We start from the raw sequence: 27,522 nt of genomic DNA, 5'->3' as shown, positions 1-27,522 counted from the left end.
ACTACAAAACAAGACCAAGGAGTTAGCCAGTTAACTTGCCTGAATATTCTGAAATAACTTTTTAATTTTTTGAACGATAAACTTGAAATGGGCACGGTCTAATTGACTCAACAACCGAACACTTTCTTAACGAAGCAGGAAAATCAAGTGTTTATTTCTGGTTGTTTATCAAAGTTAGCTGGCTAAGGCATTGATTGTGCATTGTAGTATACCCCTTGAGAGCGTTCAAGGCTGTCTAATAACGCCCTCTAAGGGTCTTTGGGCGTAACACAACCCTTTCTCACACTCTTGTGGCCAACACAGGCATGGTTTGTATTTTAGTATGATAATGAAAAATATTTTTTCTCATTCTTCCCCTCTAATCAAGGACTCATTTAGACCTAAGACAAAAGGTGTCTGGTAAAACAGAGCAATACCCCTGATCTAGGAGATAATCTCCAATATAGGGTGACATTTACTAATTTATTAAATCCTCTTTTTGTCTTGAGGCATCCACAAGAGAGCCCCACTGCTTCCGGTCTGTGGCCTTTTTTGGTTAGGGTTCCCCGGGTTAGGTCTTCCCCTCAGGTGTCCAGCGTAGGGCAATTGCAGTGTGCACGTCTAGTGGTAGTATGCACACAGGTTAAGACATCAAATATATTAACTATATATACCTTTTCTTTCCACGTTTGAAAATGAAAGCACACAGAGTACAAGTACTTAATTTATTTACAGTTTTTAAAGTACACAAATACAGTGGCAAGTACAAATGAGAGATAAAGTAATATTATTTCAGAGCTGGTAGCTTTGTTAGTTACACATAGAAGGGTGAGTCAGTGATTGACCAAACTGCCCATGGGTTAAACCATAGGATAAAATGACTAGTCAGGAATCAGGCCTGCATTAAAATTGTTCTATAGGGGTAAACCATGGTAACGATTCAGCTGTGCAGACCCTAAAAATACAAATTTTGCTGACTGAGGTTGAGTTGAATATCCCAAACTCTTGCTCCACACTCTTTGCTGAAGATCAGTAGAGATTTGGCGCGTTACTCTGTCCAGGTGTTGCTGACGCATGTCAGATCTTACAAAGCATGGATAGGTATTTAACGTATCAGCTAACCAGATGTTATAGCGATCTCGTGCCCGACAGCAGTCGATGTGGCACGCAATCATTGGTTGATGCATGCAACGTCTGAACAGGGTAACGCGACCATTGACTTGAACGTCAAAGACCATAGCCCACCCAGGAGAAGTGTCAATCGGTTAATTTATCAGGAGATACAAAGTAAACACAGATGTTTAGTTAAGTGCACGTGCCTCTGCTTGTAGCCACATCAGTGCAGCACCATTTTATTTCTCAAAACATGTAAAAATAACACCAGTGTTCACATCATGGAGACAATAAGGAAATATAAAAATGTCAGTTCACAATCAATAAAACAAAATCATTGTTAAATGGCTGCCATTTTAAACTGACACTGGTAAGTCTTTGTGTGAGTGCTCTCAAACTAAAACAATCCTGCACTTCATCTTTTTGGACAGACGCAGAACAAGCCTGGGCACGGACAATGATTATGACAGCCCAAAACTGGACCGAACCAGACCGATTATAGGACAGTGATGTCACACTTTTGAGCAGACCCAATTTAAGAAACCCAACCCAAATTCACCTCAAAAAGTAAACATCTATATTACATGTATTTCACAGCTTAGAAATATTACAAATAACAGGAAATGAGCATGTAGATCTGTACAGTAGTCCATGAGAGACTGTCTTGGTTGGGGAGAAAAGGAAACCTTTACGGGGCCCTCCTATACATATACAACTTGAGCAACTTTGACCATAAAACCCCATCTAGAAATACAGATGAGAATTTCAGATGTGATTTAGAGTTAAAACCCTACATATCAGCAGTTCAAAGGGAGGCCGAGTGTTAAAACATGCAAATAGTATGTATTACAAATGGCTTTAGAGTTACAGACCAGAGCTGTGAAAACAATAGAAAACCAGCTGGTGGTCAGAGAAAACAGATCTGTAAATAAGTACAAATGAAAAGCAGTACACCCAAAACGACCCATTTAAAACAGAGCCTCAATCTTGGATCAGCTCTTTTCATATCAGATTTATTATGTAGTAATGTACAGTGGGAGTAGAAATTAATGTCTTTATTGACAAAGTGCCATGGATGAGGAGTAGTAACCACGGCAATAACGGTGGCAGTTGTTGTTGTTCTGTTTGTCGTTTCAGTCTTAAAAGAACTCGGTTAGATCGCCATCACAGCGAAGACCAGTTTCTGCACAGGCATGGAAAATGTCTCTGGGAAAAGAGGTCGCAGATGTGGTACTTATTTCCAAGTTTTTTTTATCGAAACAATTGTAAGTGTTCAGGAGAGAGTACAGAGAAAGCTAGAAAGAGAGCATAGAGGGAGCGAGAGAGAGACTGAGTGGGCAAGGAACAAGATAACTAGTGTGAAAGAAAGGAACAACCAGACACTGCCAGGTCAGGAGAGAGGTGGTCTTCCGATGTTTTCTGTAGTAGTTAGCGAGCTGGCTGCCGATTGGTTGAGCCAGGCTTGGTGCAGCCCTCTGCTGTGCCAGTGGCATTGTGGGTCTTGTCTCATCGAGGCACTGCAGAGTGGAGGCCACCAGGAATCATGCCAGACACCAACTGAGGGGAGAAGAGAGAGGGGAGGGGTCAACTTTTATACTCTCATACATTTACAGCAGGCGGGGATCTCTACTCTCGCTTCTCTGCATGCAATCTCCATCTTATCATTAAGTAGACTGAACTATACTTACATTATTACTCAATTTCATCTACACAACACTGCACTTTAGTTGAAATAAAAATACCAGACTTGAAACATCAGAAGTTTCAAAACCATATCATGCATGAAGGCCTGACAATAGATTAATATTGTCACATTGCTCAGCAGAAACAGCAGTATTTCCATGTAGTGCAGAAGATATGCTGAGGGTGATACATAGTGTGAGAGATGAAGGCAAGCAGCGATGGGCCACATGGCCTCAGTCTGGTGTGTCATTCACTCATCAGAACAAGAAAACAAAATGCAGTATATGCTTTCAGACATAGCAAATCTAAACTTTAGCTTGGTGATAATTTCCAGAGACCTATGAAAAACCATGCAGCATTGAGCAGTGGTATAAGCCAAGGGAGACAAGGGTTTGAAGGACACACACCCACCCCTCTATAGGTAAGACTGGGGAGTTAGGAGCAGGATAGGAACCAATGCAGTCACATGCTGGAGAATGTCAGACAGGCATCACCACAGTCCAACCACTGCAACAAGTCACAAGCACTGTGCTGAGGATAGGTCACAGAGCGAGGTAGGGTAACAACCAGAAATAGCAGAAACACTGGCTCCACACGTTGGTTTGTTATCACAAGGTTGGAATGCACCGCTCCAGTTCTCAAGGGAGACAGTGTCAGATGCATCAGAATAACTGAGGCATCTGGTCCAATAGGACCTGGCAAGTCTGGCTCATTGAATGATCAATACGCTATGAAAGGGAATAGGCTGGCCAGCTGACTAACAAAAAGTTCCTTTTGTCATAAGCTGTTAACATTGAAGCTACTTGTCTCAGCTCCCTTTCATAGCGTATATCAGAGAGGAACGAGAGCCTGCAGACAGACAGTACTTCCCATTAGGACTGGAGGCGTGCATCCCTGGTACTTTAGAACCCAGCGCCAGCCTCAGCGGGACTCACCCAGTGTGGCCATCGGGCCATCACACAAGGATATGGCGAGCATCTAGTTGGCGTGATTGTCGAAGGGAATGCTATTCTGAGGTTAGGGGAGGGAGAGAGAAGGCCATAGGTCAAGTCAGACAACTGGATCTGGGTCTGTAGTATGGCATGCTTACTATAACACACCAATGTGTGGGAGATAAAAACTACAACTCTCATGATCACCTGGTGGAAACGTAAAGAGATCGCCAAGGAGAATAGGGCGATGTTGCCTAAGGAGAGTGGGGATATTTCATTATAGTGTCCTCTTCAGTACCCTCAATCCTGGGGTGAATTTCCTTCCGTGCATCTTTTCCTTTAGTCTTGTTTGGCAGACTAAAGCCAGGGCCCTTTACTTAGCTAGTTGAAGTGCCTCTCTCCAATAAACATCTTCATGTTTATTCATGTCTTGAATCATGTTGATGCAAGCCAGGCCTTACTGATGCACTCCTAGACTTACAGCTAGCTACTCCTTATTGAGATCCAAAGTCAAGAGACATTCCTGTTTAGGTTTTGACTATAGACAACTTTGTTGGTTCTGTTCTCCATATTCCTCTGGAGGGGTGGGTCATGATGGGCGGTGGTCGTATGAGGTCAGGGGTGTTCTGGTGAGGGCCGAGGGGGTGCATCTGGGGTTGGGACGAGCTTGTACCTGTGAGGTGGACATGCGAGAGGTGTCCTGGTGTCCCGCCAGGTCGGACGAGGAGACGTTAACGGGAGCTCCCCGGTGAAGCCGCATGCTCACTTTTCTCTCTCGTTCCATACCGGACGCCGGTCGTGGAGACATGTTGGCTAGAGGAGAGATAAAGAGACAGGAGAAACAAATACAGTGGGGCAAAAAGGTATTTAGTCAGCCACCAATTGTGCAAGTTCTCCCACTTAAAAAGATGAGAGAGGCCTGTAATTTTAATCATAGGTACACTTCAACAATGACAGACAAAATGAGAAAAAAAATCCAGAAAATCACATTGTAGGATTTTTTATGAATTTATTTGCAAATTATGGTGAAAAATAAGTATTTGGTCACCTACAAACAAGCAAGATTTCTGGCTCTCACAGACCTGTAACTTCTTCTATAAGAGGCTCCTCTGTCCTGTTTGAACTTGTTATCAGTATAAAAGACACCTGTCCACAACCTTAAACAGTCACGCTCCAAACTCCACTATGGCCAAGACCAAAGAGCTGTCAAAGGACACCAGAAACACAATTGTAGACCTGCACCAGGCTGGGAAGACTGAATCTGCAATAGGTAAGCAGCTTGGTTTGAAGAAATCAACTGTGGGAGCAATTATTAGGAAATGGAAGACATACAAGACCACTGATAATCTCCCTCGATCTGGGGCTCCACGCAAGATCTCACCCCTTGGGGTCAAAATTATCACAAGAATGGTGAACAAAAATCCCAGAACCACATGGGGGGGCCTAGAGAATGACCTGCAGAGAGTTGGGACCAAAGTAACAAAGCCTACCATCAGTAACACACTACGCCGCCAGGGACTCAAATCCTGCAGTGCCAGACATGTCCCCCTGCTTAAGCCAGTACATGTCCAGGCCCGTCTGAAGTTTGCTAGAGAGCATTTGGATGATCCAGAAGAAGATTGGGAGAATGTCATATGGTCAGATGAACCCAAAATATAACTTTTTGGTAAAAACTCAACTCGTCGTGTTTGGAGGGCAAATAATGCTGAGTTGCATCCAAAGAACACCATACCTACTGTGAAGCATGGGGGTGGAAACATTATGCTTTGGGGATGTTTTTATGCAAAGGGACCAGGACGACTGATCCGTGTAAAGGAAAGAATGAATGGGGCCATGTATCGTGAGATTGAGTGAAAACCTCCTTCCATCAGCAAGGGCATTGAAGATGAAACGTGGCTGGGTCTTTCAGCATGACAATGATCCCAAACACACCGCCCGGGCAACGAAGGAGTGGCTTCGTAAGAAGCATTTCAAGGTCCTGGAGTGGCCTGGCCAGTCTCCAGATCTCGACCCCATAGAAAATCTTTGGAGGGAGTTGAAAGTCCGTGTTGCCAAGCAACAGCCCTGCTCTAGAGGAGATCTGCATGGAGGAATGGGACAAAATACCAGCAACAGTGTGTGAAAACCTTGTGAAGACTTACAGAAAATGTTTGACCTCTGTCATTGCCAACAAATGGTATATAACAATGTATTGAGAAACTTTTGTTATTGACCAAATACTTATTTTCCACCATCATTTGCAAATAAATTCATTAAAAATCCTACAATGTGATTTTCTGGATTTTTTTCCCTCATTTTGTCTGTTGTAGTTGAAGTGTACCTATGATGAATATTACAGGCCTCTCATCTTTTTAAGTGGGAGAACTTGCACAATTGGTGGCTGATTAAATAATTTTTTGCCCCACTGTACATACTTCATAAGGCCTTATGTTGAGGGACTAGTTTTACCCCAATACAGTGGCCAGAAACACATGGTTTACAGGCCACATCAGGCCTGAAATTCACATTTATGATGGCTTGCAAAGTAATGTGTAATTCCAATTGGAATTCAGCCAGAGTGGTAACATCAACATTAGGAATTTGTATTCACTCAACTTTTATTCAGAATGACTGCCAGGGTTGGGAAGACTAAAACATGAGAGTATCGAATGCATTTAAAATTGACAACCATTTCAGTAATGTGTGCAATACATCCAAGTAACACATTGGATTAGTTTAGAAAAATGTATGGAATTTATATTTGAGTAGCACAACATTAATCAATGTACAAAACCTCCCCCCACAAAAAAAAATATATTTTTTAAATCACCTGCATTGAGCATGCTGGAAACATGATGGCTGTGGTTTATATACTTTTTTGCCCTACTGTACTTCCTGACCATGACAAGAGACAATAACATTATTATGTAAACCATATATCAAAGTGTGAGAGAGAGAGAGAGAGACACTAACCTGTGTGTGAGGTGGGTGTGAGGGGTGTAGGTGGCGCCGGATCCTGTGTTCCTCGGGGTCGTCCTGAGGCGGCCGGGAGTCCCCTGGCCCCAGGGTTTCTGCCGTGTCTCAGCCTATCCTCTCTGTCCCTCCGCTCCCGCTCCGCCTCCTCCGCTGCACGGTTGGCCCCCTTGGAATTAGGGGCAGTCAGAGGGGTAGAAATGGAGACCAGATCAGAAAACTGCCACTGAGGTACCATTGGCTAACTGTTAACGGGATTATTAAGATGTGCAATAAAAACAGTATATGTTTAATAGATTGTTAATTAACAATGAATAGAGGCAGTACTCACAAACTTGAGCATGTTCCAGTCAAAGACGTAGTCGTAGGAGAAGCCTTGTCTGTGGAACAGGTTTCTGAACAGCTGTCTCAGGTACGAGTAGTCCGGCTTGTCATCGAACCGCAGAGAGCGACAGAAGTTCAGGTAGGTGGAGAACTCAGCTGTGAGGAGGGAGAAGTGTTAGAATCCTTTATTATCATCCTGTAGGGAAATTCCTTCATCTTTTATTTTACAGGGTCACAGCATGGCCTCTGAAGAGGTACAGAAACATTACAGACAATCAAATGGACAAAGACAATCCTGCACTGTCATAGATATCCATACCTAAGCACAGAGTAGGAGTGTGTTTGTACAAATCAACTATGCTAAAACCAGGAATGATAAATCAGACTACTTACATGGGTATCCCTTGCAGAGCACCTCGATAGGGGTGGACATCTTCTTCTCACTGATGCGTTCGTACTTCTGCCTCTTGGTGGCGGCCTTGAGGCCCTGCCAGGGCAGAGAGCCCAGGTTGAAGTACATCAGGACGTAACCCAGAGACTCCAGGTCATCACGACGAGACTGCTCTGTAGAGAGAGGGAGGGAAGGAGAAAGTCACACACTGGCCCTGTTTGAATAGTGTGTGTGTGAGATCAATGTCCAGGTGTGTGTATGCAACCTACCTATCCCCAGGTGTGTGTTGATGGATGCGTAGCGTGCCGTGCCGGTCAGGTTCTTGTTCTCGCGGTAGGGGATGTGCTGGTGTGTGCGGGCGTCGCGGTACTTCTTGGCCAGGCCAAAGTCAATGATGTACACCAGGTTGCCCTTCTTGCCCAGGCCCATCAGGAAGTTGTCAGGCTTCACATCTCTGTGGATGAAGTTCTTAGAGTGGATGTACTCAATCCGGCTGATCTGAAAAATAGTTTTTTTTCCACATACATAAGAGCAGGAGTGGACACTACTCCTCCTGGAGAGGTTTACTTTGCGCTTCTAATCTGCTAACAAATAATAGCTAGCGAACATGCAAGCAAATTTCATAGAATATAGTGGTCATAACTTCAGAAGATACAAGTGGCCCTGATAGTCAGCATAAGAGCGGAATATTTAATGCTGTTGGTGAACACCCACTCCGTCAGTTGTGTCTCACCATCTGGTCAGCCAGCAGCAGGACAGTCTTGAGGCTGAACTTGCGGGAGCAGAAGTTGAACAGGTCCTCCAGACTGGGGCCAAGCAGCTCCATCACCATCACGTTGTAGTCTCCCTCTGCTCCACACCACTTTATTGTAGGGATGCCCACTGTTATGGAAGAAACACACATGGGAGGTTAGAAGTGGGAAAGCAAATTGATGACTTCAACTTAATCATGGTTAGTTAATCTGTTTCTAAACCCATCTCTAGTTCACTTAAATGACATTCTCTATTGGGTTTAATGTGATTTCCTGTGTGGTGTTTCTCTGGCTCTGTGATCGGATGACAGGTTCCACTGAGTCCACTCTCTCAGGCTGCTGGCTGGCATGACTGGACTGACTGACTCATGTGGATGACTGCCTGCTTGTCCAGCGATGTGAAAACCACATTAACATGGGGGAAGGTGGGGTGGGGGGAGCACGAGAGCAATGGAGGGGGTAGATAGGAGAGAAAGAGGAGTGGGGAGAGATAGACCAGCACTGATAGCCCACAGCAAGGCCCATGTACAATTTGTAAGTCGCTCTGGATAAGAGCGTCTGCTAAATGACTTAAATGTAAATGTAAATGTAATGGTTTAGACCCAGGGCTCACCTCCTCCCTGCATCATCTTGTAGATCTTGCTCTCGATGTGGAGCTGTGGGTGCTTGGTCTTCACACATTCCAGCTTGATGGCCACCTCCTCTCCCACTGAGATGTCTGTGCCTGTGGGACAAAGAGAAGGAATATCGATAAAAATGTATGGAGATGAATAGAGAGCAGTTAATTACTGATTTTGGTTCACAGAGCATGATTTATGCTTAGAAATGTTTATGGCCTGGATGTTTTTTTCCCTGACCACGAAGGGAGGGGAAACTCTGGTCCCTTGTGATGTGCATGTCCCTGCTGACTGAGCATTGCAGCATAGACGGGGGATACACAGTGCATTCAAAAAGTATTCAGACTAGGGTTGCAAAGGGTCAGAAATTTTCCAGTAAATTTCCAAAGATTTTCCAGACATTTTCCATGGGAAGTTAAGCCCGGGAATTTTGCTTAAATTCATTGAAGAAGTTTGGTTAAACTATCCCCAATTCAATGGAATTGCAACCCTCTGCATGCACAGTTCATTCTTCCAACACATGTACAGCTGATTCTTAAGATCTTGCACACTAATGAAATGCTATTGAGCCCACACTACTACAGTGTCTGAGCCAAGGACAACATGCTTTCTGGTAGGTTTTGATTACAATACTGGGTGGGGTGAACATATTTTATATGACATACATGATTTTTTGTTAACTAGTAAATAGTAGCCTACAGCAAAGTGTGTTTAAATCATTTCTAACTTGTTAAATTCTGCTAGTTAGTTCTTGCTACCATGTGGGTTTTAGCTTGCTTGAGCCTGCTAACTGAGGAGTGTTAATTCACCTGTTTCCATACATATTTCATTTAAAAATAAAAATAAATCTTACAAAGAAGTTGTTTAATCTAACTGCTTAACTATTTATCTGTAAATGGAATTGTATTTGGGTTTTTTTGTTGCTATTTTCTTCCCAATCTTTACATGAAAATGCCACGAGCACTATCTAATGTGTGGAGACATTTCACTACAGCTAATGTAGAAGGAAAAGCTGTGTACATTTGCAAATACTGTGCATAATCCTATGTGAAGAATGCAACAAAGATGCAGAATCAGCTGGCCAAGTTCCCTCAGCACTCACAACCTCTGACAAGTCCCTCTACTTCTATTCGAGGTGAAAATGATGAATCAGACACCTTATCGATAGCAACAGCTCATGGTCCTCCTGGAATCAGAAGTTTTTTTGACTCAATGGAGGAACATAGTCAGAGAAATGCTGATGAATGTCTTGCTCAAACTGTGTATGCAACTGGGTCAGCTCTGATGCTCACAGGCAAGATTGGAAGAGATGTCTGAATATTCTCCACCCAGCATACACCCCTCCAACCAGACAGGCTTTATCTACTAACTTGCTGGATGCAAAGTTCAACCGAGTTCAAGCAAATCATAGAGAAAGCAGACTGTATTGCAATCATCTCTGATGGGTGGTCGAATGTCCGTGGGCAAGGAATAATTAACTGCATCATCTCCACCCCTCAACCAGTATTCTACAAGAGCACAGACAAGGGACAACAGAACAGGGAAGGGGAGTAGAGAGTGAGTCGGGGCCCATCCCTCCCTGCACAGTGGTTGTCACTAGTTACCAGAGACAAAAAATACAAATGGGAAATATTATACAAATTAATATAAACAGAAATTAGCTTTCTGGTCTTAATTTAAAAAGTTAGGCATGAGGTCAACAGTGTGGTTAAGGTTAAAATCAGATTAAGAAGATACATTGTAGAAATAGCCATTATTATGACTTTGTGGCTGTGGTCATTTGTGTTGACCCTGCCCAGCAGCAGTGAAAACATATATTCAGAGTGACTTGACCAGCTATAGAGGGCCAGCAGAGCATTACCCAGGAACATGAAATTCTGTTTAATATGTGAAAAATGGTCCAAGGTGTTACATAAGACTCAGCTTGAAGAGTTACAATGTAAAACACACCTAGCCTGTTACTTTAGTACTGGGCCTACTTCTTTTTGCGCTGCTTGCAAATGGCCCTTTTCATACAAAGTGGGAAAAAAGGGCAATATGAGATTTTTTTTAAATGCATTGAAGATGTGCACATTTGCTGCACTGTATGTTAGTAGTGGGAAACAGGGGAGCTTTTCATATCTGACATTTCATTTCAAAAGTAGGCTTACAGTCCATGTATGACTCAGACCATCTCCTGAAAAGCACTTTACTTAACACCTCCATGCACGCACACACAATAACATGTCGAATGAATCATACATGTGGTTACATAAAGGGGAATGCATTAGTCCACACTGGAAAGCAGAGCAGAGAGGGAAATACAGCTGACTGGAGCTTCCCCTCTGTGTGCGTAGGACGGTTCACCACACACCTGCGTGTGCCCCCCCCCAACCTGACACCGGAGGAGTACGCAGGAACACACAGGTGACCTAGGATGGGGGCAAATCCACCCCTCGCTGACATTATATTGTCTGTCCCATTACAAAGCCTATTACAATGGGCACTTAGGGCTGACATCATTCATAACGGTTTAGCCTTCCAAAACATGGATTACTTCATGTGCATTGAGAAAATCTACATAATTGGCAGTCAAGTCTGTATGCTCTAGCAATTAAACACATTTGAACAAATTGTACTTCATGTGTACTTCAAACTATATGAACTCAACATAGTTCTATTGGTGTCAGAATTGTTTTAATGTTTCAATATTTTCTAGAGGCTTAATGAAGAGGCAGGCAGCCTAGGCCTGGTTATACAATCCAGCTAGGGTGTCAAAAGGAAACAACCACACCATATCCTTAGTGGTTTGGAGCAGTGGTGTGTGGGGTGGGCTGGATTACCTTTTTAGAGGTTTACTCCTCTAAAAACATCTCCTCAGCCCTACACGATTCATGTCTGTTGAGTTGGAACATTGAACTTCAATGGAGTTGGACATGCGGTTTCTCATCTGCATACTTGACATGGCCTCGATTGGTTGACCCGTCATCATATGTTGCTTGTTTGTTGTTCTTAAAGCGCTTTGAGATTCTATGAAAAGCACTATAGAAGTTTAATGACTTATACATGTGCAACATAATTCATATATCGACCATAACTGAAGCCATGTAAGAACATAGAAATCATCTACTTTTCCCAGTCAGTGTCTCTGAAACCGAAAATGAACAAACAGTGCATTTAACAACTCAAAGATGGGAATAACATTTGCCACAAAATGTTTCCAGTCAGTATCCAAATGACCCAACCCTTTCAAAACAAAACATCCAACAACAAGCAACTGAGAAGCAAGTCAAGCAGCCTTTTGGCCTTACATGGGGTTTAGAACTATTTGTTTAGAAAAGGGGAAGAGGTGGCGGGATGGGGTTTGGAGCTGTGACTCGTGACAGGCTAGTACAGACAGACAGGACATAGTAGGGCAGTAGTAGGCGTTAAACATCTGACTTTCCCATATTATGTTACACACAGACGGTTTGTGAAACAACGACATGGCTGTTAGAAACTTTCCAGATGTCATCCCCATCAACAATAAGCCCTTTCTGCTGTATACACTAACTGCCATGTGCTACAGTAGTGCCAGGAAGCTGGACAATTGTGTCGAACCCTGTAGCTGGATGAGATGTGCTCCTGCTTCAACTCAACCAGAGGAATTCCTACAGTCAACTGAAAATGCATACAATGAGGATAGGACATACACCAAATTCAGAAACTCTATGAGGCCCTGTAAAAACCCATTTAGCATTTAACATAGGAATACTCCTCCCTATTACGCATAGGAAAACATGACTCCACGAAGCATACCAGCATTATGACAACAGTTACAGTTATGGCATGACAAGATTCAAACTCACTCATACAAAAACAAGAAGTGTTCAGTGACCTTTATGACAAATGTATATGTAAGCTAAGCCCTGGAGGTGATGATAACATATCAGAATGTAATTTCAGTTGACCACTGACTGATGATTATGGACCACTGCAAAAAACAGGGCCCAGGGCCCAGTCTCTAAACACAAACTAAAACGCACCACACAAGCAACAGTCAACACAACTGCTAAAGGGGAGTTGACCCCTGCCAAGACTGAGTGACAAATGGTTGAAACTAGCCACAACAATGCATTTCAGCAATGTTACCTTAAACTAGACAGAAATAATGTCATTGATAGTAGCTTGCCTAAATTCTAAGACAGCCACAGCAGCAAACAAATGGAAGCTACAGGAGAGTAAGTACACTTGTACTGTGACTATAAAATGGGTAACTAGTACAGAACTTCACTATGCTTCATCCTAAAAATGTGGGCAAGTGCCACTGCCTGGAGGGCAGAGCAGAGAACAGGGTATTTGGCTAGCTCTACTGCAGCTAGCGAACTGCCCTTCATCCCTTGAAATTTGACAGATGGGATGTATACTGGTAAACTCAGTTGGGGTGGGTGACTTGTTCTTCAGTATGTCTGTCAAGTGAACTCTACTTTTAAAAAAAATGCCTCTATCCATCCATGATCATGCCTATTGCTGTTTGAAAAGCAAACCTTTAGTAGACATGACTAACAATCAAGCAGTTTCCAGATTACATTGACTAGCGAGGTAGTCATCTCTGTATTAATAATGACAATTAGGCCTACCTGCTTGGCTTTAGCTGTCCTGTTGTTTTGTGAAACTGTCATGGGCTTTGCTTGGATAGAGGCATCTCAATTTGACAAGCTAACTTAGCTAGATAACGTTAGCTGGTTAGTGGCTATTCTAACGTTATTTCCTCATACTGACTGTATATAGCTAGTTAACGTTACTGGTTTGCCCAAGGGACAAGAGGTGCTGAGAATTGACAGCTTGTTTTATGTTATTCACAATCCAAGCAACATGGTTAAAGTACAACGTAATGTTGCGATGGTAAACTAGTTTATCAGGTTAGTGACGGTGTTTGGTAGCTAGTACAGTAGCTAACGTTAGCTAGATTAAATGTTCAATTGACAGTACCTAGCTAGCTAACTAACTAGCATACGGTAACGTTATTGTGTAGCTAATATTTTTGAGAATTTAGCTAACTAACGTTACTCACCTAAATAGATGTCTCCAAAGGATCCACTTCCAATTTTCCTTCCCAGCCTGTATCGGTTTCCCACTCTTAATTCCATGGTTCAATGCTATTCTTACGAAGCAATCTTCAGAATGTGTTGTTTTGAAGAATCCACCCGGGTGTTTTTGCTCTCTTTGGTTACCTAACCACCCCAAATATCACCTTACTTTGCTGGTATACAAACTCCTTTATTCAGACGCCCCCCTCCCCTGAATAATAGAAGATGATTAAATTCCTTCTGTAACAATCCAACGTTCACCATCCCTTTTATACCTATGTCTTTTTCAGAACACAACGATATTGCTATTGCCAAAAGCTCAGAACGTGTAGACTATGTTCTTGCTTTTTAAAATGTACTCTTTCCCGAAATGAAGCAGGATGGAGACGGATTTTGATGGAAGCTTCTTCCCCACTGTAGGATTGTCCTCCGTTGTGGACTGGCTGTTACTCGCCTGTGACATCACTTGTCCTAGCAACCCTGCGCAGATCACATAAAAAGGGACATTGGTCTTTGGAAATTATAAATTATTCTAGTGTTTAGACCTACATTGTATCAAGAAAGACTAGATTGATACACTGAATAAAACAATCAACCCAAGAATACTAAAGACATACTAACATGTTTATAAACAGGACTTCTACAGTCTTTTCATTATAAAAATCAATATGGGCAATGATGGTGAAACTGAAAAAAGTGAGAGTCTGGTCAAACAGTATGTTGAAGTTGCCCCAACTAAGGCCATTAAGTGTCCCAAATGGCACAATATTCCTTATTTTGTGTACTACTCTTGACCAGAGACCTATGGGTCATGGTCAAAAGTAGTCAACTGGGGAGTAGGGGGCCATTTGGGATGTAGAAACTGATGTAAGGTGTTATGTGGTTCCTCCTAATTAGGTTAGGATTTTTGGGTCCCACTGGCGTGATGTCACAGTGGCTAAGGCAGGGATGTACTGTGACCTGAATTTGAGGCCAAATCAACAGAGAGGACAACAACAGAAAGCAAACACAGGTAAGCAAGCACATGCGTACCAACGTATGTACGCATGAAAACACACACACACACACACACACACACACACACACACACACACACACACACACACACACACAAAAACAAACAGATAGAGATAGACAAGTTATATCAGGGATAAGTCCTGTCTTGCTCAGTCTCAGTAATCCTGTGACACAGCCACTCGTCTGGGGCTGAATAGACCAAAATACCCTAAATATACAGGATTATTTAGTAAGGGAGCAGGAAAAAGGCCAAATGAATCCATAAACCTTGCATGACCTAGTTGTTTGTTGGCTATTGTGCTGGGGGAGCTTGCAGGTTGTAATAGTTGGTGGACACATCCATTACTTTGCCGTTCAGAATTCGAACAGTATCCGTTCTTGTTCTACTCAGAATTAAATATTCAAACTGCAGTAAAAAACTGATGATGAAGCCTGTATGCATAAAAGAAAACATATCCTTCCTGCTGTGGATGGAGCATGAGAGAGGTGGAAGTAGTTTGATAAGCTCACTCTCTCTCTTGCGGCAACATCACTGAAGACTGCAGTTATTTCTGCTAAGTAGGGAACTGGGTCAGCGGCAAACTTTTCCTTGGGACATACTATCTGAAGGGATGCATGTAGGATAGACACAAATCACTGGCCCATGCCCACAGCTCTGTGCAGGGTCAGGAGAAGCAAACGACCACAGGCTGCTATTCATACTCGGTCTACTGCTCATATTGGGATGGCTCATATGGTGTTTTGTTCAAAATAGAAACATTTAGTTGTTCATTTATTCACATTAGTCATGTTTTCCCATTTTCCTACTTCAATAGCATTTATTTTGATTTCTGGACTCTTGTTCAAGATGCCTAAGCAAGTCAGGTCATTGAGATCAAGACATCCCACTGGGCACACACTGGTTGAATCAACATTGTTTCCACATTATTTCAATGAAATTAGTGGGATGCTGAGGTATGGTTGTGTCGTGCATGTGAATACATTTGTGTGTGCTTGTGTGTATACATTTGTGTGTGTGCGTGTGTATACATTTGTGTGTGTGTGTGCGTGTGTGTATACATTTGTGTGTGTGCGTGTGTATACATTTGTGTGTGTGTGTGCGTGTGCGTGTGTGTATACATTTGTGTGTGTGCGTGTGTATACATTTGTGTGTGTGCGTGTGTATACATTTGTGTGTGTGTGTGCGTGTGTGTATACATTTGTGTGTGTGCGTGTGTATACATTTGTGTGTGTGTGTGCGTGTGTGTATACATTTGTGTGTGTGCGTGTGTATACATTTTTGTGTGTGTGTGTGTGTGTGTGCGTGTGTATACATTTGTGTGTGTGTGTGTGTGTGTGCGTGTGTGTATACATTTGTGTGTGTGCGTGTGTATACATTTGTGTGTGTGTGTGTGTGTGTATACATTTGTGTGTGTGTGTGTGTGTGTGTATACATTTGTGTGTGTGTGTGTGTGTGTGCGTGTGTATACATTTGTGTGTGTGTGTGTGTGTGTGTATACATTTGCCTTGTCTCAGGCACAGGAAACCCATCCTAAAAACTTCAATAGGCTTCATTGTACAGTACACACAGTGCCTTCAGAAAGGATTCAGGTCCCTTTACTTTTTCCATATTTTGTTACGTTACAGCCTTATTCTAAAATGGATGAAATAAAAATAAATCCTCAGCAATCTACATAACAACAAAGCGAAAAGAGAAATACCTTATTTACGTAAGTATTCAGACCCTTCGCAATGAGACTCGGAATTGAGCTCAGGTGCATCCTGTTTCCACTGATCATCCTTGAGATGTTTCTACAACTTGATTGGAGTCCATCTGTGGTAAATTCAATTGGTTGGACATGATTTGGAAAGGCACACATGGGTCTATATATCCCACAGTTGACAGTGCATGTCAGAGCAAAAACCAAGCCATGAGGTTGAATGAATTGTCCGTAGAAGTCTGAGACAAGATTGTGTCAAAGCACAGATCTGGGAAAGGGTACCACAAAATGTCAGGGAGTAGTCAGGATTGAGGGAAAGATGAACGGAGCAAAGTATAGAGAGATTCTTGATGAAAACCTGCTCCAGAGCACTCAGGACCTCAGACTGGGGCGAAGCATCAGTACAGGTGCATCAAAGCTGGGACCGAGAGACTGAAAAATAGCTTCCATCTCAAGGCCATCAGACTGTTGAACAGCCATCACTAACAGAGAGGCTGCTGCGTACATACAAACTTGAAATCATTGGCCACTTTTATAAATAGATCACTAGTCACTTTAATAATGGCACTTTAATAATCCCATTCCTTTATTTAGATTTGTGTGTATTAGCTAGGTGTTGTAGAATTGTTAGATTACTAGTTAGATATTGCTGCACAACTAGAAGCACAAGAATTTCGCTACACTCGCAATAACATCTGCTAACCATGTGTATTTGATTTGAGGTTCCAAGACAGCTCAGGAGTGGCATCGGTACAAGTCTCTGAATGTACTTGAGTGGCCCAGCCAAAGTCCGATCGAAGATCTATATATCTCTGGTGAGACCTGTAAATAGTGTTGCAGCAACACTCCCCATCCAACCTGACAGAGCTTGAGAGGATCTGCAAAGAAGAATGGGAAAAATTTCCCAAATACAGGTGTGCCAAGCTAATAGCATATCCAAGAATACTCTATGCTGTAATCACTGCCAAAGGTGCTTCCACAAAGTACTGAGCAAAGGGTCTGAATACTTACGTAAATGTGTTATTTCAGTTTTTTTATACAAATTTACAAACATTTCTAAAAAACTGTTTTTCCTTTGTCATTATGGGGTATTGTGTGTAGATTGATGAGGGGGAAAAAACAATTTAATCAATTTTAGAATAAGGCTGTAACGTAAAAAAACTGTGGGAAAAGTCATGGGGTTTGAATACTTTCCAACTGTATATTGCATACTGAACAACAACTGAGTAAAATATAAATCTCACAATGTAAATGTCAATTGTATTTCAAAACTTTCTAAGAATGTCAAAAACATACATTGAAAATTATGGAAATAGGATTCATTGTCAACATGATGTTTGTATTGCTCAGGCACAGACAGACAAGTTTTCACTCATGACAGCTGTCAAAGTCCTGGAGGCAACGCCTACTAATCTGAAGAGCGCTTGTGATTTTTGTGATTGGTCACATATGGACCAATCCCTGAAGCTGTTCAGGCACAATTTCTATAGTTTGGGCCACTCACATGGCAGCACTGTTGTTGTTTGGATTGTGTAACGTGCGCTGCACGTGTTTGACAATGCGCGGAGCAGAAGGAGGGAAAGAGAAAGAACAGAGAGAAAAAAAGACAGTGTGTAGCTGTAGAAAGAATTTCATAACCGAAAATTGCATGATAGATTTAATCAGTATTAAGATGTTTCTAGGTATTTAGCCAAATCTGATGTAACGTTTAATGAAATGATTTCTTTCTGTAGCCTAAATAGTTTCATTGCATACACAGCCAAACCAATTGTTTTTCATTCTTTCTTTGAGTAACCTCATCAAACAAACAGCTAATAGCCTACAGAGTAATGCATGTTTGTGATGTGGTCTTATGTGGAAAGGTTTTCTCATTGACCCAAGACTCAGGACAACGATACTATAAGCCCCTGACAATTAGCGAGTGTATGCACAAATAAACACACCACTGCTGCACGTGTTGGAATGCAGCAGGCTAAGTATTTAGCCTGCTGCTTGCCTGCCAATGTGAGGTAAACTAATCCAATCATAGCAGGTACTTTCAGCACTTCCCCTCATGAAAACAATAGGCTGCCATGTAATCTATATTTATGACAACTGAATGATTCTGGGACATAGGCCCACACTCATGTCTAGACACCTGTTGTGGATCACACCAGGTACTGTTGAATAACGTGTTAACCTTTCAAAACACAACTTCAGAAAAACACTTTGTGGAGTGTTTCCTGTCTACCAATGCGTGAATTGGTCAGCACCTCTCGTTTTCTACTGCTTGAGATCCTGTTCCTCTTATAGAGTATTAGCTCATTCTTAAATGGAAGAAGTTTGGAAACACCAAGACTTAGAGCTGGCTGCTCAGCCAAACTGAGCAATCGGGGGAGGACCTTGGTCAAGGAAGTGACCAAAAACCCGATGGTAACCTAACAAAACATGGAAAAAGTCAAGGGGTCTGAATACTTTCCAAAGACACTGTAATTATCAAAGTCTAAATTTGGTATCACTTATACTGAACAAAAATATAAACACAACATGTAAAGTGTTGGTCCCATTTTTTATGTGCTGAAGTAAGTGATCACGAAATATTCCATAGGCAGACAAAAACGTATTTCTCTCAAATTCTGTGCACAAATTTGTTTACATCCCTTTTCGTGCACATTTCTTCTTTGCCAAGATAATCCATCCACCTGTCAAGTGTGGCATATCAAGAAGCTGTGCTGGGTACAATTTAAAGGCCACTCTACAATGTGCAGTTTTGTCACACAACACAATGCCACAGATGTCTCACGTTTTGAGGGAGCGTGTAATTGGCATGCTGACCGCAGCAACGCCCACCAGAGCTGTTGCCAGATAATTGAATGTTAATTTCTCTACCATAAGCCACCTCCGTCGTTTTAGAGAATTTGTCAGTTTGTCTTATTGACCTCACAACCGCAAATTAAGTATAACCACGCCAGCCCAGGACCTCCACATCTGGCTTCTTCACCTGCGGGACTGTCTGAGACCATCCACTCGGACAGCTGATGAAACTGAGGAGTATTTCTGTCAGTAATGAAGCCCTTTTGTGGGGAAAAACTCATTCTGATTGGCTGTGCCTGGCTCCCCTGTGGGCTCCCCCATGGCTGAGCCCATGCACAGTCATGTGAAATCCATAGATTATGGCCTAATGAATTTATTTCAATTGACTGATTTTCATATGAACTGTAACTCAGTATAATCATAAAATTATTGCACGTTGCATTTATATTTTTGTTCAGTATACAATTGGGGAAAGAGTTGTTTTGGTCACACATCAGCACAAAGACCTTTGTTGGAACATTGTGTACTGAAGTTGTCATAGGAGATGAAAGGACAGGAGGAGCATATAGTGGTCGTTTGGTAGTACTGCAGACGTTTTGATCACCCTGTTTCATTCCGTTACTCTATCTACTGTTGAGGAAGTGAACTGCAGCGCTTACATACGGTGTAGGGTGAAGTTGCCCTAGACACTGATATTGGATCAGTGTTCCCTACTAATGATTCAGGTTGTGATTGGGGAAAGGGAAGCTGATCCTAGATCTGTACCTAGGGTAGACTTCCCCAGAACACTTACATACAGTGACATTAATCACATCACAAACATCTTTAGGTTTTTACTGGAATTTATTTAGTTATAAAACATTTTTTTTTTTACAAAACAAATAGAAAAAAATGTAAATATGAAAACAATGACAAGGACTGTAATTTGGATAATAACAAGAAAAGGCAGCCGTAAAATGTGAATAAAAAACAACAACCATCCACAGTTGGGAATGCGTTTTGAAGTGCCACATGGGGGAGGGGGGGGGGGATATTAAGCATATCTAACACAGGATCAAATCATGTCTGGGTAGGTGATAAGAAAATGACTGTCCAAAATAGCACCCTATTCCCTATTTAGTGCACCATTTTTGACAAATGACCATATATGGAATACGGTGCCATTTGGGAAGCACACAATGTGAATGTATAGACTGTACATCAAGCTGAATACAAAAGTGCACAGTAATCATCCAGAAGGTCACGTTTCTCTAATCTCATTATGTGCTTTTGATAACTGAGATTGAGATTATACCTGGATTACAGATCTATGTAGTAGTGAATGATAATAATAATATTATTGTTGTTCATATGTCAAATCTACACTCAGAGAATGTTGATGTACTGGGTCCTGTTTTCTATCCTGAGTGCCAGTCTGTTTGTGTTATCATGCCAACTCTCTGTCACTCATTGTGATGCCAAACATTTTGCACCACAATGACAGTGATTAAGATGGCAAGAGCATAGATCTGGGACCAGGCTAGCTGTTTTCTTCATCCTCTAAATAATGTCCAGGACTTATTTGTAATTTAACTTCAAAGCAACAAGGTTGGGATTGACCCAAAAACAGCTGCCTGACTGTCTATAAATTAGATTACATTAGTTAACATTTCTTAAAAATCAATTCATTCATTAGCTTGATGTAACATTGAGGCTTCATCAGCACATTATCATGATAATAAGCATTTAGTGTCATCAAAGCAGTATGATGTAGTCTGCTAGTCTATTGTTGCGCAACAATTAGTACTGTCTGCTTTACAGCATAGGCCCTTACCACTCAGGTTCTACAACTGACGCATATGACACACTGGTTGTGATACAACTGATATTTTTGTGATACAACATAGTTTGTCTGCACAAAAAATGTGTACACAACTATTGTGCGGTGAGAGTCCACAACACTTGTGTAATTATTTTTACGGAGTAAAATTCTTGTGCCAAATCATTTGTACAACCCGAGCGTGTACAGAGCCAGAGTAGCGGTCAGTGGTGGCCACGGGACGGTCACTCACAGGAACACTTGAGCAGTGGAAACGAGGGAAACAAGAGGAGCAAGGAAAAACAGTCACAGTGTGTCTGAAATGGCAACCTATTCCCCATATAGTGCACTACTTTTGACCAGGGCCACTTGGGTGCCATTTTGGACTCACTCACAGACAGAAGAGTCATCTTTGGAGACTGTGATGGTGAGGTATTCAATCCTCTTGTCTAGGGGCATCATCCATCCTATTAGTGTCTCTCTCTGTAATCAGCACAAGGAAAAGCTAGGTCTCTGGGTTCAACATACAGCCAGTGTGGAGGTGGGGGTCCTGTGTAAGCCCCCTCTCATTGGGGGGCTCAAGGCTAAAGGGTTAGACTGGGCTGTGGGCCAATCAGGAGCATGAAGGTGGAGACTGGAGAGTCCAGTTTTGTACAGTCCAGTCCAGTCTAGTCTAGTCCAGTCCACATTCTCAGGGTCAGCTGGTCAGGGTAGTGCTGGTGCTGGGGGGTCCTGTGTAAGAAAACCCTGGGTCGTGTCCATTAGGCAACAAACATTGCTAAATGTTTTCCATTCCATGCCCTAATGAACATGACCCTAGAGTGGCAGGCTAGTAGGCCCTCAGTGCCTGCGGGTGCGCTGGCCTCCGGTGCCCGTGGTGGTGACGTAGAGTAGGGGCTGGGGCTGGCGCAGCTGGGACGCACGCTTCAGGTTGTTCAGATGGACTGGGGAGGACTCTGTGATGGGGCCTGTAAAAAGCATTAGAGCCCTGTTTACGAACACTACAGTATGTCGATATATTTCATTAGCTACACAGTAAGGAGATAAGCCAATATCCAAGGGCAATTCATCCAATTTGTCCTGATGGTGGTGCTGTGGGTGCCATAGGCCTTGAACCCCGCCATGGATGTTTGCAGCAATATTTTGTATTTTTTAATCTAGAGGTGTAGGAAAAGGAAAGGCTGACCTGTTTGGTGGTTGTTGTGGGGCAGCCGGACCTTGGTGAGAGGAGGGACCCCCCTGTGCTGTGGGCGTTGCAGGGGGGCCTGGGGTTGGCCGTTGATGTGGAGGTGGGGGTCTGAAGTGCTGTCCAGTGGGCGGACACGTTGGGCTGCCATGGTCTTAGACTGAGACAGCTGAGCAGGGGGAGGGATTGAGAAGTGTGTTAGGGCTGATATCATGTAGGCTATGTACTGTAACATTGTCTGCGGTTGGAGCCCCTTTATATGACGAGACATTATACTTTCCTCTCTTTATATATTTATATTTATATGTCTATGTAGACTTTATACTTTCCTCTCTTTATATATTTATATGTCTATATAGACTTTATATGTCAATCAATCAATCAATCAATCAATCAATCAATCAATCAATCACAGCTACTGATGACTCTACTAACATACATTACTGAATAATCAAATCCTTCTCAGGGAGCTAGATAATGAACACGCTACTTACTGCTTGACCTGTGACCTCGAATGAGCGGGAGCGTCTCTTCCGGCGGCGAGCCTCGAAGTCCTGCTCACGCAGGGTGGGGTTTGGGTTCTTGGGGGCGGGCTGGCGGTTGCGTGGGCGTGTCCAGGTGCCCTGGGAGCCAGGCCCCTCCCCTGTGCTGCTGGATAGGTTCTCATCTGAGGTGGCGTGGCGGAGCTCGGGGCTGGGCTGCCGGCCGCGAAGCAGGGCCAGGCCCCTAGCGGGCGCCTCACTCAGAGACAGGCTGCTCTTGTGCTTCTTGGGGTCCAGGGGGGAGGGAGGAGGGGGCAGCCTCAGGGCGTCCACTTCCAGGGCTTTGGAGCGGCGGCAAGCAGCCTTCACTGCGATGTTGTGGATCCCTTTGAGGATCTGCTGCCTCTCTGTTGAATCAAGGGAGACATTTGATTCGTAGGAAATTGAGACAGAGGTTCTACTACGAACGCATCTAGTACACCAGCATCCTGAAGATATTAAAATATAAACGTTATTTTCCCCAATCATCCTGAGATTATATAACGGCTATATTCTGTATTCGATCAGTTTGTGTTCTGTAGGATCTTAATTTGATCACACTGTTGCAGGAGTATTTTCCTGCGATGCAGAAAATGTCAAACTTAAAAAGGCTTCTAAAGTTTGTAATTTCCACTTTGAAATTCCAGACTTGATTTTCCTTTAACGACAAATGTATCAATCTCTACAAAAATGTCCATTAATTATAGTCACATAATAATTCATATGACCTGTTGTAGCAAACTGACCGCTGTAGCAAACTGGCTCAAATTAAGATCCTACATCTGTACCCAAAGTACTCCCTATTCCGTAACACTCCTGTCTGCTGTAGCCATTGGGGGTCGCTTACCCTTGCGTGTGAGTGGGATATCCTGGCCCGTCTCACTGCTCTCAGGGGAGGAGTCCAGGTGACTGCTGACACTGTGGCTGAGGTGGCAGTAGCTCAGAGTGGTCTCTGGAGCCAATGGCTGCAGCTGTAGAGGACAGAGGAGAGGGGACATGTGGCATTATACTCACACTCTCATAGGGGAGTATGTACATATGAAACCTGGTAGAAATGTTGCCCTGATATGGTTGTAGCCTCCATTACTATGGAGTCTCCACACTTCAGGTGTAATGGCAACAGCTAGTATCAAATCAAATCAAATTTAATTTGTCACATACACATGGTTAGCAGATGTTAATGCGAGTGTAGCGAAATGCTTGTGCTTCTAGTTCCGACAATGCAGTAATAACCAACAAGTAATCTAACTAACAATTCCTAAACTACTGTCTTATACACAGTGTAAGGGGATAATGAATATGTACATAAGGATATATGAATGAGTGATGGTACAGAGCAGCATAGGCAAGATACAGTAGATGGTATCGAGTACAGTATATACATATGAGATGAGTATGTAAACAAAGTGGCATAGTTAAAGTGGCTAGTGATACATGTATTACATAAGGATGCAGTCGATGATATAGAGTACAGTATATACGTATGCATATGAGATGAATAATGTGGGGTAAGTAACATTATATAAGGTAGCATTGTTTAAAGTGGCTAGTGATATATTTACATCATTTCCCATCAATTCCCATTATTAAAGTGGCTGGAGTTGAGTCAGTGTCAGTGTGTTGGCAGCAGCCACTCAATGTTAGTGGTGGCTGTTTAACAGTCTGATGGCCTTGAGATAGAAGCTGTTTTTCAGTCTCTCGGTCCCAGCTTTGATGCACCTGTACTGACCTCGCCTTCTGGATGATAGCGGGGTGAACAGGCAGTGGCTCGGGTGGTTGATGTCCTTGATGATCTTTATAGCCTTCTTGTAACATCGGGTGGTGTAAGTGTCCTGGAGGGCAGGTAGTTTGCCCCCGGTAATGCGTTGTGCAGACCTCACTACCCTCTGGAGAGCCTTACGGTTGAGGGCAGAGCAGTTGCCGTACCAGGCGGTGATACAGCCCGCCAGGATGCTCTCGATTGTGCATCTGTAGAAGTTTGTGAGTGCTTTTGGTGACAAGCCAAATTTCTTCAGCCTCCTGAGTTTGAAGAGGCGCTGCTGCGCCTTCTTCACGATGCTGTCTGTGTGAGTGGACCAATTCAGTTTGTCTGTGATGTGTATGCCGAGGAACTTAAAACTTGCTACTCTCTCCACTACTGTTCCATCGATGTGGATAGGGGGGTTTTCCCTCTGCTGTTTCCTGAAGTCCACAATCATCTCCTTAGTTTTGTTGACGTTGAGTGTGAGGTTATTTTCCTGACACCACACTCCGAGGCCCTCACCTCCTCCCTGTAGGCCGTCTCGTCGTTGTTGGTAATCAAGCCTACCACTGTTGTGTCGTCCGCAAACTTGATGATTGAGTTGGAGGCGTGCGTGGCCACGCAGTCGTGGGTGAACAGGGAGTACAGGAGAGGGCTCAGAACGCACCCTTGTGGGGCCCCAGTGTTGAGGATCAGCGGGGAGGAGATGTTGTTACCTACCCTCACCACCTGGGGGCGGCCCGTCAGGAAGTCCAGTACCCAGTTGCACAGGGCGGGGTCGAGACCCAGGGTCTCGAGCTTGATGACGAGCTTGGAGGGTACTATGGTGTTGAATGCCGAGCTGTAGTCGATGAACAGCATTCTCACATAGGTATTCCTCTTGTCCAGATGGGTTAGGGCAGTGTGCAGTGTGGTTGAGATTGCATCGTCTGTGGACCTATTTGGGCAGTAAGCAAATTGGAGTGGGTCTAGGGTGTCAGGTAGGGTGGAGGTGATATGGTCCTTGACTAGTCTCTCAAAGCACTTCATGATGACGGAAGTGAGTGCTACGGGGCGGTAGTCGTTTAGCTCAGTTACCTTAGCTTTCTTGGGAACAGGAACAATGGTGGCCCTCTTGAAGCATGTGGGAACAGCAGACTGGTATAGGGATTGATTGAATATGTCCGTAAACACACCAGCCAGCTGGTCTGCGCATGCTCTGAGGGCGCGGCTGGGGATGCCGTCTGGGCCTGCAGCCTTGCGAGGGTTAACACATTTAAATGTTTTACTCACCTTGGCTGCAGTGAAAGAGAGACCGCATGTTTCCGTTGCAGGCCGTGTCAGTGGCACTGTATTGTCCTCAAAGCGGGCAAAAAAGTGATTTAGTCTGCCTGGGAGCAAGACATCCTGGTCCGTGACTGGGCTGGATTTCTTCCTGTAGTCTGTGATTGACTGTAGACCCTGCCACATGCCTCTTGTGTCTGAGCCGTTGAATTGAGATTCTACTTTGTCTCTGTACTGACGCTTAGCTTGTTTGATAGCCTTGTGGAGGGAATAGCTGCACTGTTTGTACTCGGTCATGTTACCAGACACCTTGCCCTGATTAAAAGCAGTGGTTCGCGCTTTCAGTTTCACGCCAATGCTGCCATCAATCCACGGTTTCTGGTTAGGGAATGTTTTAATCGTTGCTATGGGAACGACATCTTCAACGCACGTTCTAATGAACTCGCACACCGAATCAGCGTATTCGTCAATGTTGTTATCTGACGCAATACGAAACATGTCCCAGTCCACGTGTGGATGGTACGGGGTTCTCACCTCTCTGTTCCCCTGGCCGTTGATGTGGATGGGAGGAGGGGTCATCACAGCAGAATGTTTCATCTGTCTGGCATGGGGAATGCTCTTAAACACCCGGTTGTTGTCTCTGTGAGAGGGAGCAGGAAGGAGGTAAGGGGAAGGAGAAATATAGATAGAGAGCGAGAGAAAGAACGACAGAGAGAGAAAAAGTCAGTTAGACAAATGTCCTTCTATAGAAGGTGGAGATACAGACTAAAGTGTTTCTTCTTCCTAAACCAACCACCACCATCTCTCCCGCCCTCCCAATCCCTCTGTCCTCTTACCCTTCAGCCTCAGGTAGGATAGGTGGCAGGGTGTGTCTGCGGGCCTTGGCCCTGCCATGCCTGGTCTCTGAGCCCATGGTGCGAACGCTCTCCTGGTCTGAGTCCACGTCCTGCAGCAGGCCACGACCTCGGCTGGGTAGGCTGATCTTGGGCAGGGAAGCCTCCTGGAGACAGCAAATGGTAGAGGAGGAAGGATAAGTTTACATATTATAATTGTGTGTGATCTCGATTTCAATCTTAATCCCGTTCTCTATCTGAGTCCAGTGATCTTGTCCAGGGCTGTTCATGTGTGTGTGTGCATGTGTGTGGTGTGTGTGTGTATCTGTTGCCTACCTTGAGTGTGCATCCAGTGACCTTGTCCAGGGCCATGGCTCTGTCCAGGTTCCTCTCGTCCAGCTCTCTCATGTACATCCCATACAGCTCCTGAAGGTGGGGGGGCACCAGAAGGCTGTGGTCTGCAGCAACACAACACAGGTTAGAATACTAGTCACACTACAACACAACATCAACCATGTTAGAGTAGTCATACTACAACACTAAACATACAACTACGGAAGAGTATTACAGCCAAGTAAAAAGAAAACAGAAATAAACAGCGACAGGTGGTGGGAGTTGGATTATTATTTTTTTGCACAATAGTATTTAAAGTGGCAATATTTTGAGAATAAACTTGAAATGTAATCATGAGAATAAAGCCAACATTTTTTGAATAAAGTCACAGTTATATTTCAAGATTAATGTAGGAGATTTGGTTAAGTACATGTCTCACTGGCTCCCTGTTGATGTGCACTCCACTGTTGAAATGTCTGAGTTAGATGACATGGTGAAACTATACTTTAGCTTTGGCTTTAGTAAGAAGGAAATCCTTGCACTTAG

General features: G+C 43.5%; 2 protein-coding genes and 1 long non-coding RNA gene across 6 annotated transcripts in view; 1 reads left to right on the top strand and 2 right to left on the bottom strand.

Annotated features, from left to right (window-relative positions):
• Nucleotides 1-690: 690 nt before the first annotated feature.
• LOC135523609 (casein kinase I-like) lies at nt 691-14,235 on the bottom strand. Of its 4 annotated transcripts, none has more exons than XM_064950393.1 (10): nt 13,776-14,235; nt 8,740-8,850; nt 8,108-8,256; nt 7,644-7,872; nt 7,377-7,547; nt 6,991-7,139; nt 6,660-6,846; nt 4,381-4,520; nt 3,711-3,786; nt 691-2,649 (listed from the first exon to the last, which is right to left on the bottom strand). In XM_064950393.1, exons 1-9 carry the CDS (start codon nt 13,849-13,851, stop codon nt 3,754-3,756), a joined length of 1,245 nt encoding a protein of 414 aa, XP_064806465.1. In that variant the 5' UTR covers nt 13,852-14,235; the 3' UTR covers nt 691-2,649; nt 3,711-3,753. The 4 variants fall into 4 exon arrangements, with proteins under 4 accessions (XP_064806465.1, XP_064806466.1, XP_064806463.1 ...); XM_064950394.1 differs by having other exon boundaries at nt 6,660-6,828; XM_064950391.1 differs by lacking the exon at nt 3,711-3,786.
• LOC135523611 (uncharacterized) lies at nt 12,825-27,522 on the top strand. Its single transcript, XR_010452838.1, has 3 exons — nt 12,825-12,942; nt 14,689-14,803; nt 26,654-27,522. It is a non-coding gene; the product is annotated as an uncharacterized LOC135523611 (long non-coding RNA).
• Nucleotides 20,132-27,522, bottom strand: part of LOC135523608 (kinesin-like protein KIF19) — a 72,399-nt gene continuing 65,008 nt past the window's right edge. Inside the window, exons 13-19 of the mRNA XM_064950390.1 lie at nt 26,980-27,101; nt 26,647-26,810; nt 26,345-26,450; nt 23,654-23,777; nt 22,780-23,174; nt 22,286-22,454; nt 20,132-22,067 (exon numbers count right to left, since the gene is read on the bottom strand). Coding sequence (XP_064806462.1) covers nt 21,940-22,067; nt 22,286-22,454; nt 22,780-23,174; nt 23,654-23,777; nt 26,345-26,450; nt 26,647-26,810; nt 26,980-27,101 — 1,208 coding nt within the window. The 3' untranslated portion in view covers nt 20,132-21,939. The remainder of the gene's footprint in view (nt 22,068-22,285; nt 22,455-22,779; nt 23,175-23,653; nt 23,778-26,344; nt 26,451-26,646; nt 26,811-26,979; nt 27,102-27,522) is intronic.

Source organism: Oncorhynchus masou, chromosome 31 (assembly GCF_036934945.1).
Source record: "Oncorhynchus masou masou isolate Uvic2021 chromosome 31, UVic_Omas_1.1, whole genome shotgun sequence".
NCBI classification, from domain to species: Eukaryota; Metazoa; Chordata; class Actinopteri; order Salmoniformes; family Salmonidae; genus Oncorhynchus; species Oncorhynchus masou.
The sequence above is the reverse complement of the archived record's forward strand: the minus strand, read 5'-3'. Positions and strand labels throughout refer to the sequence as shown.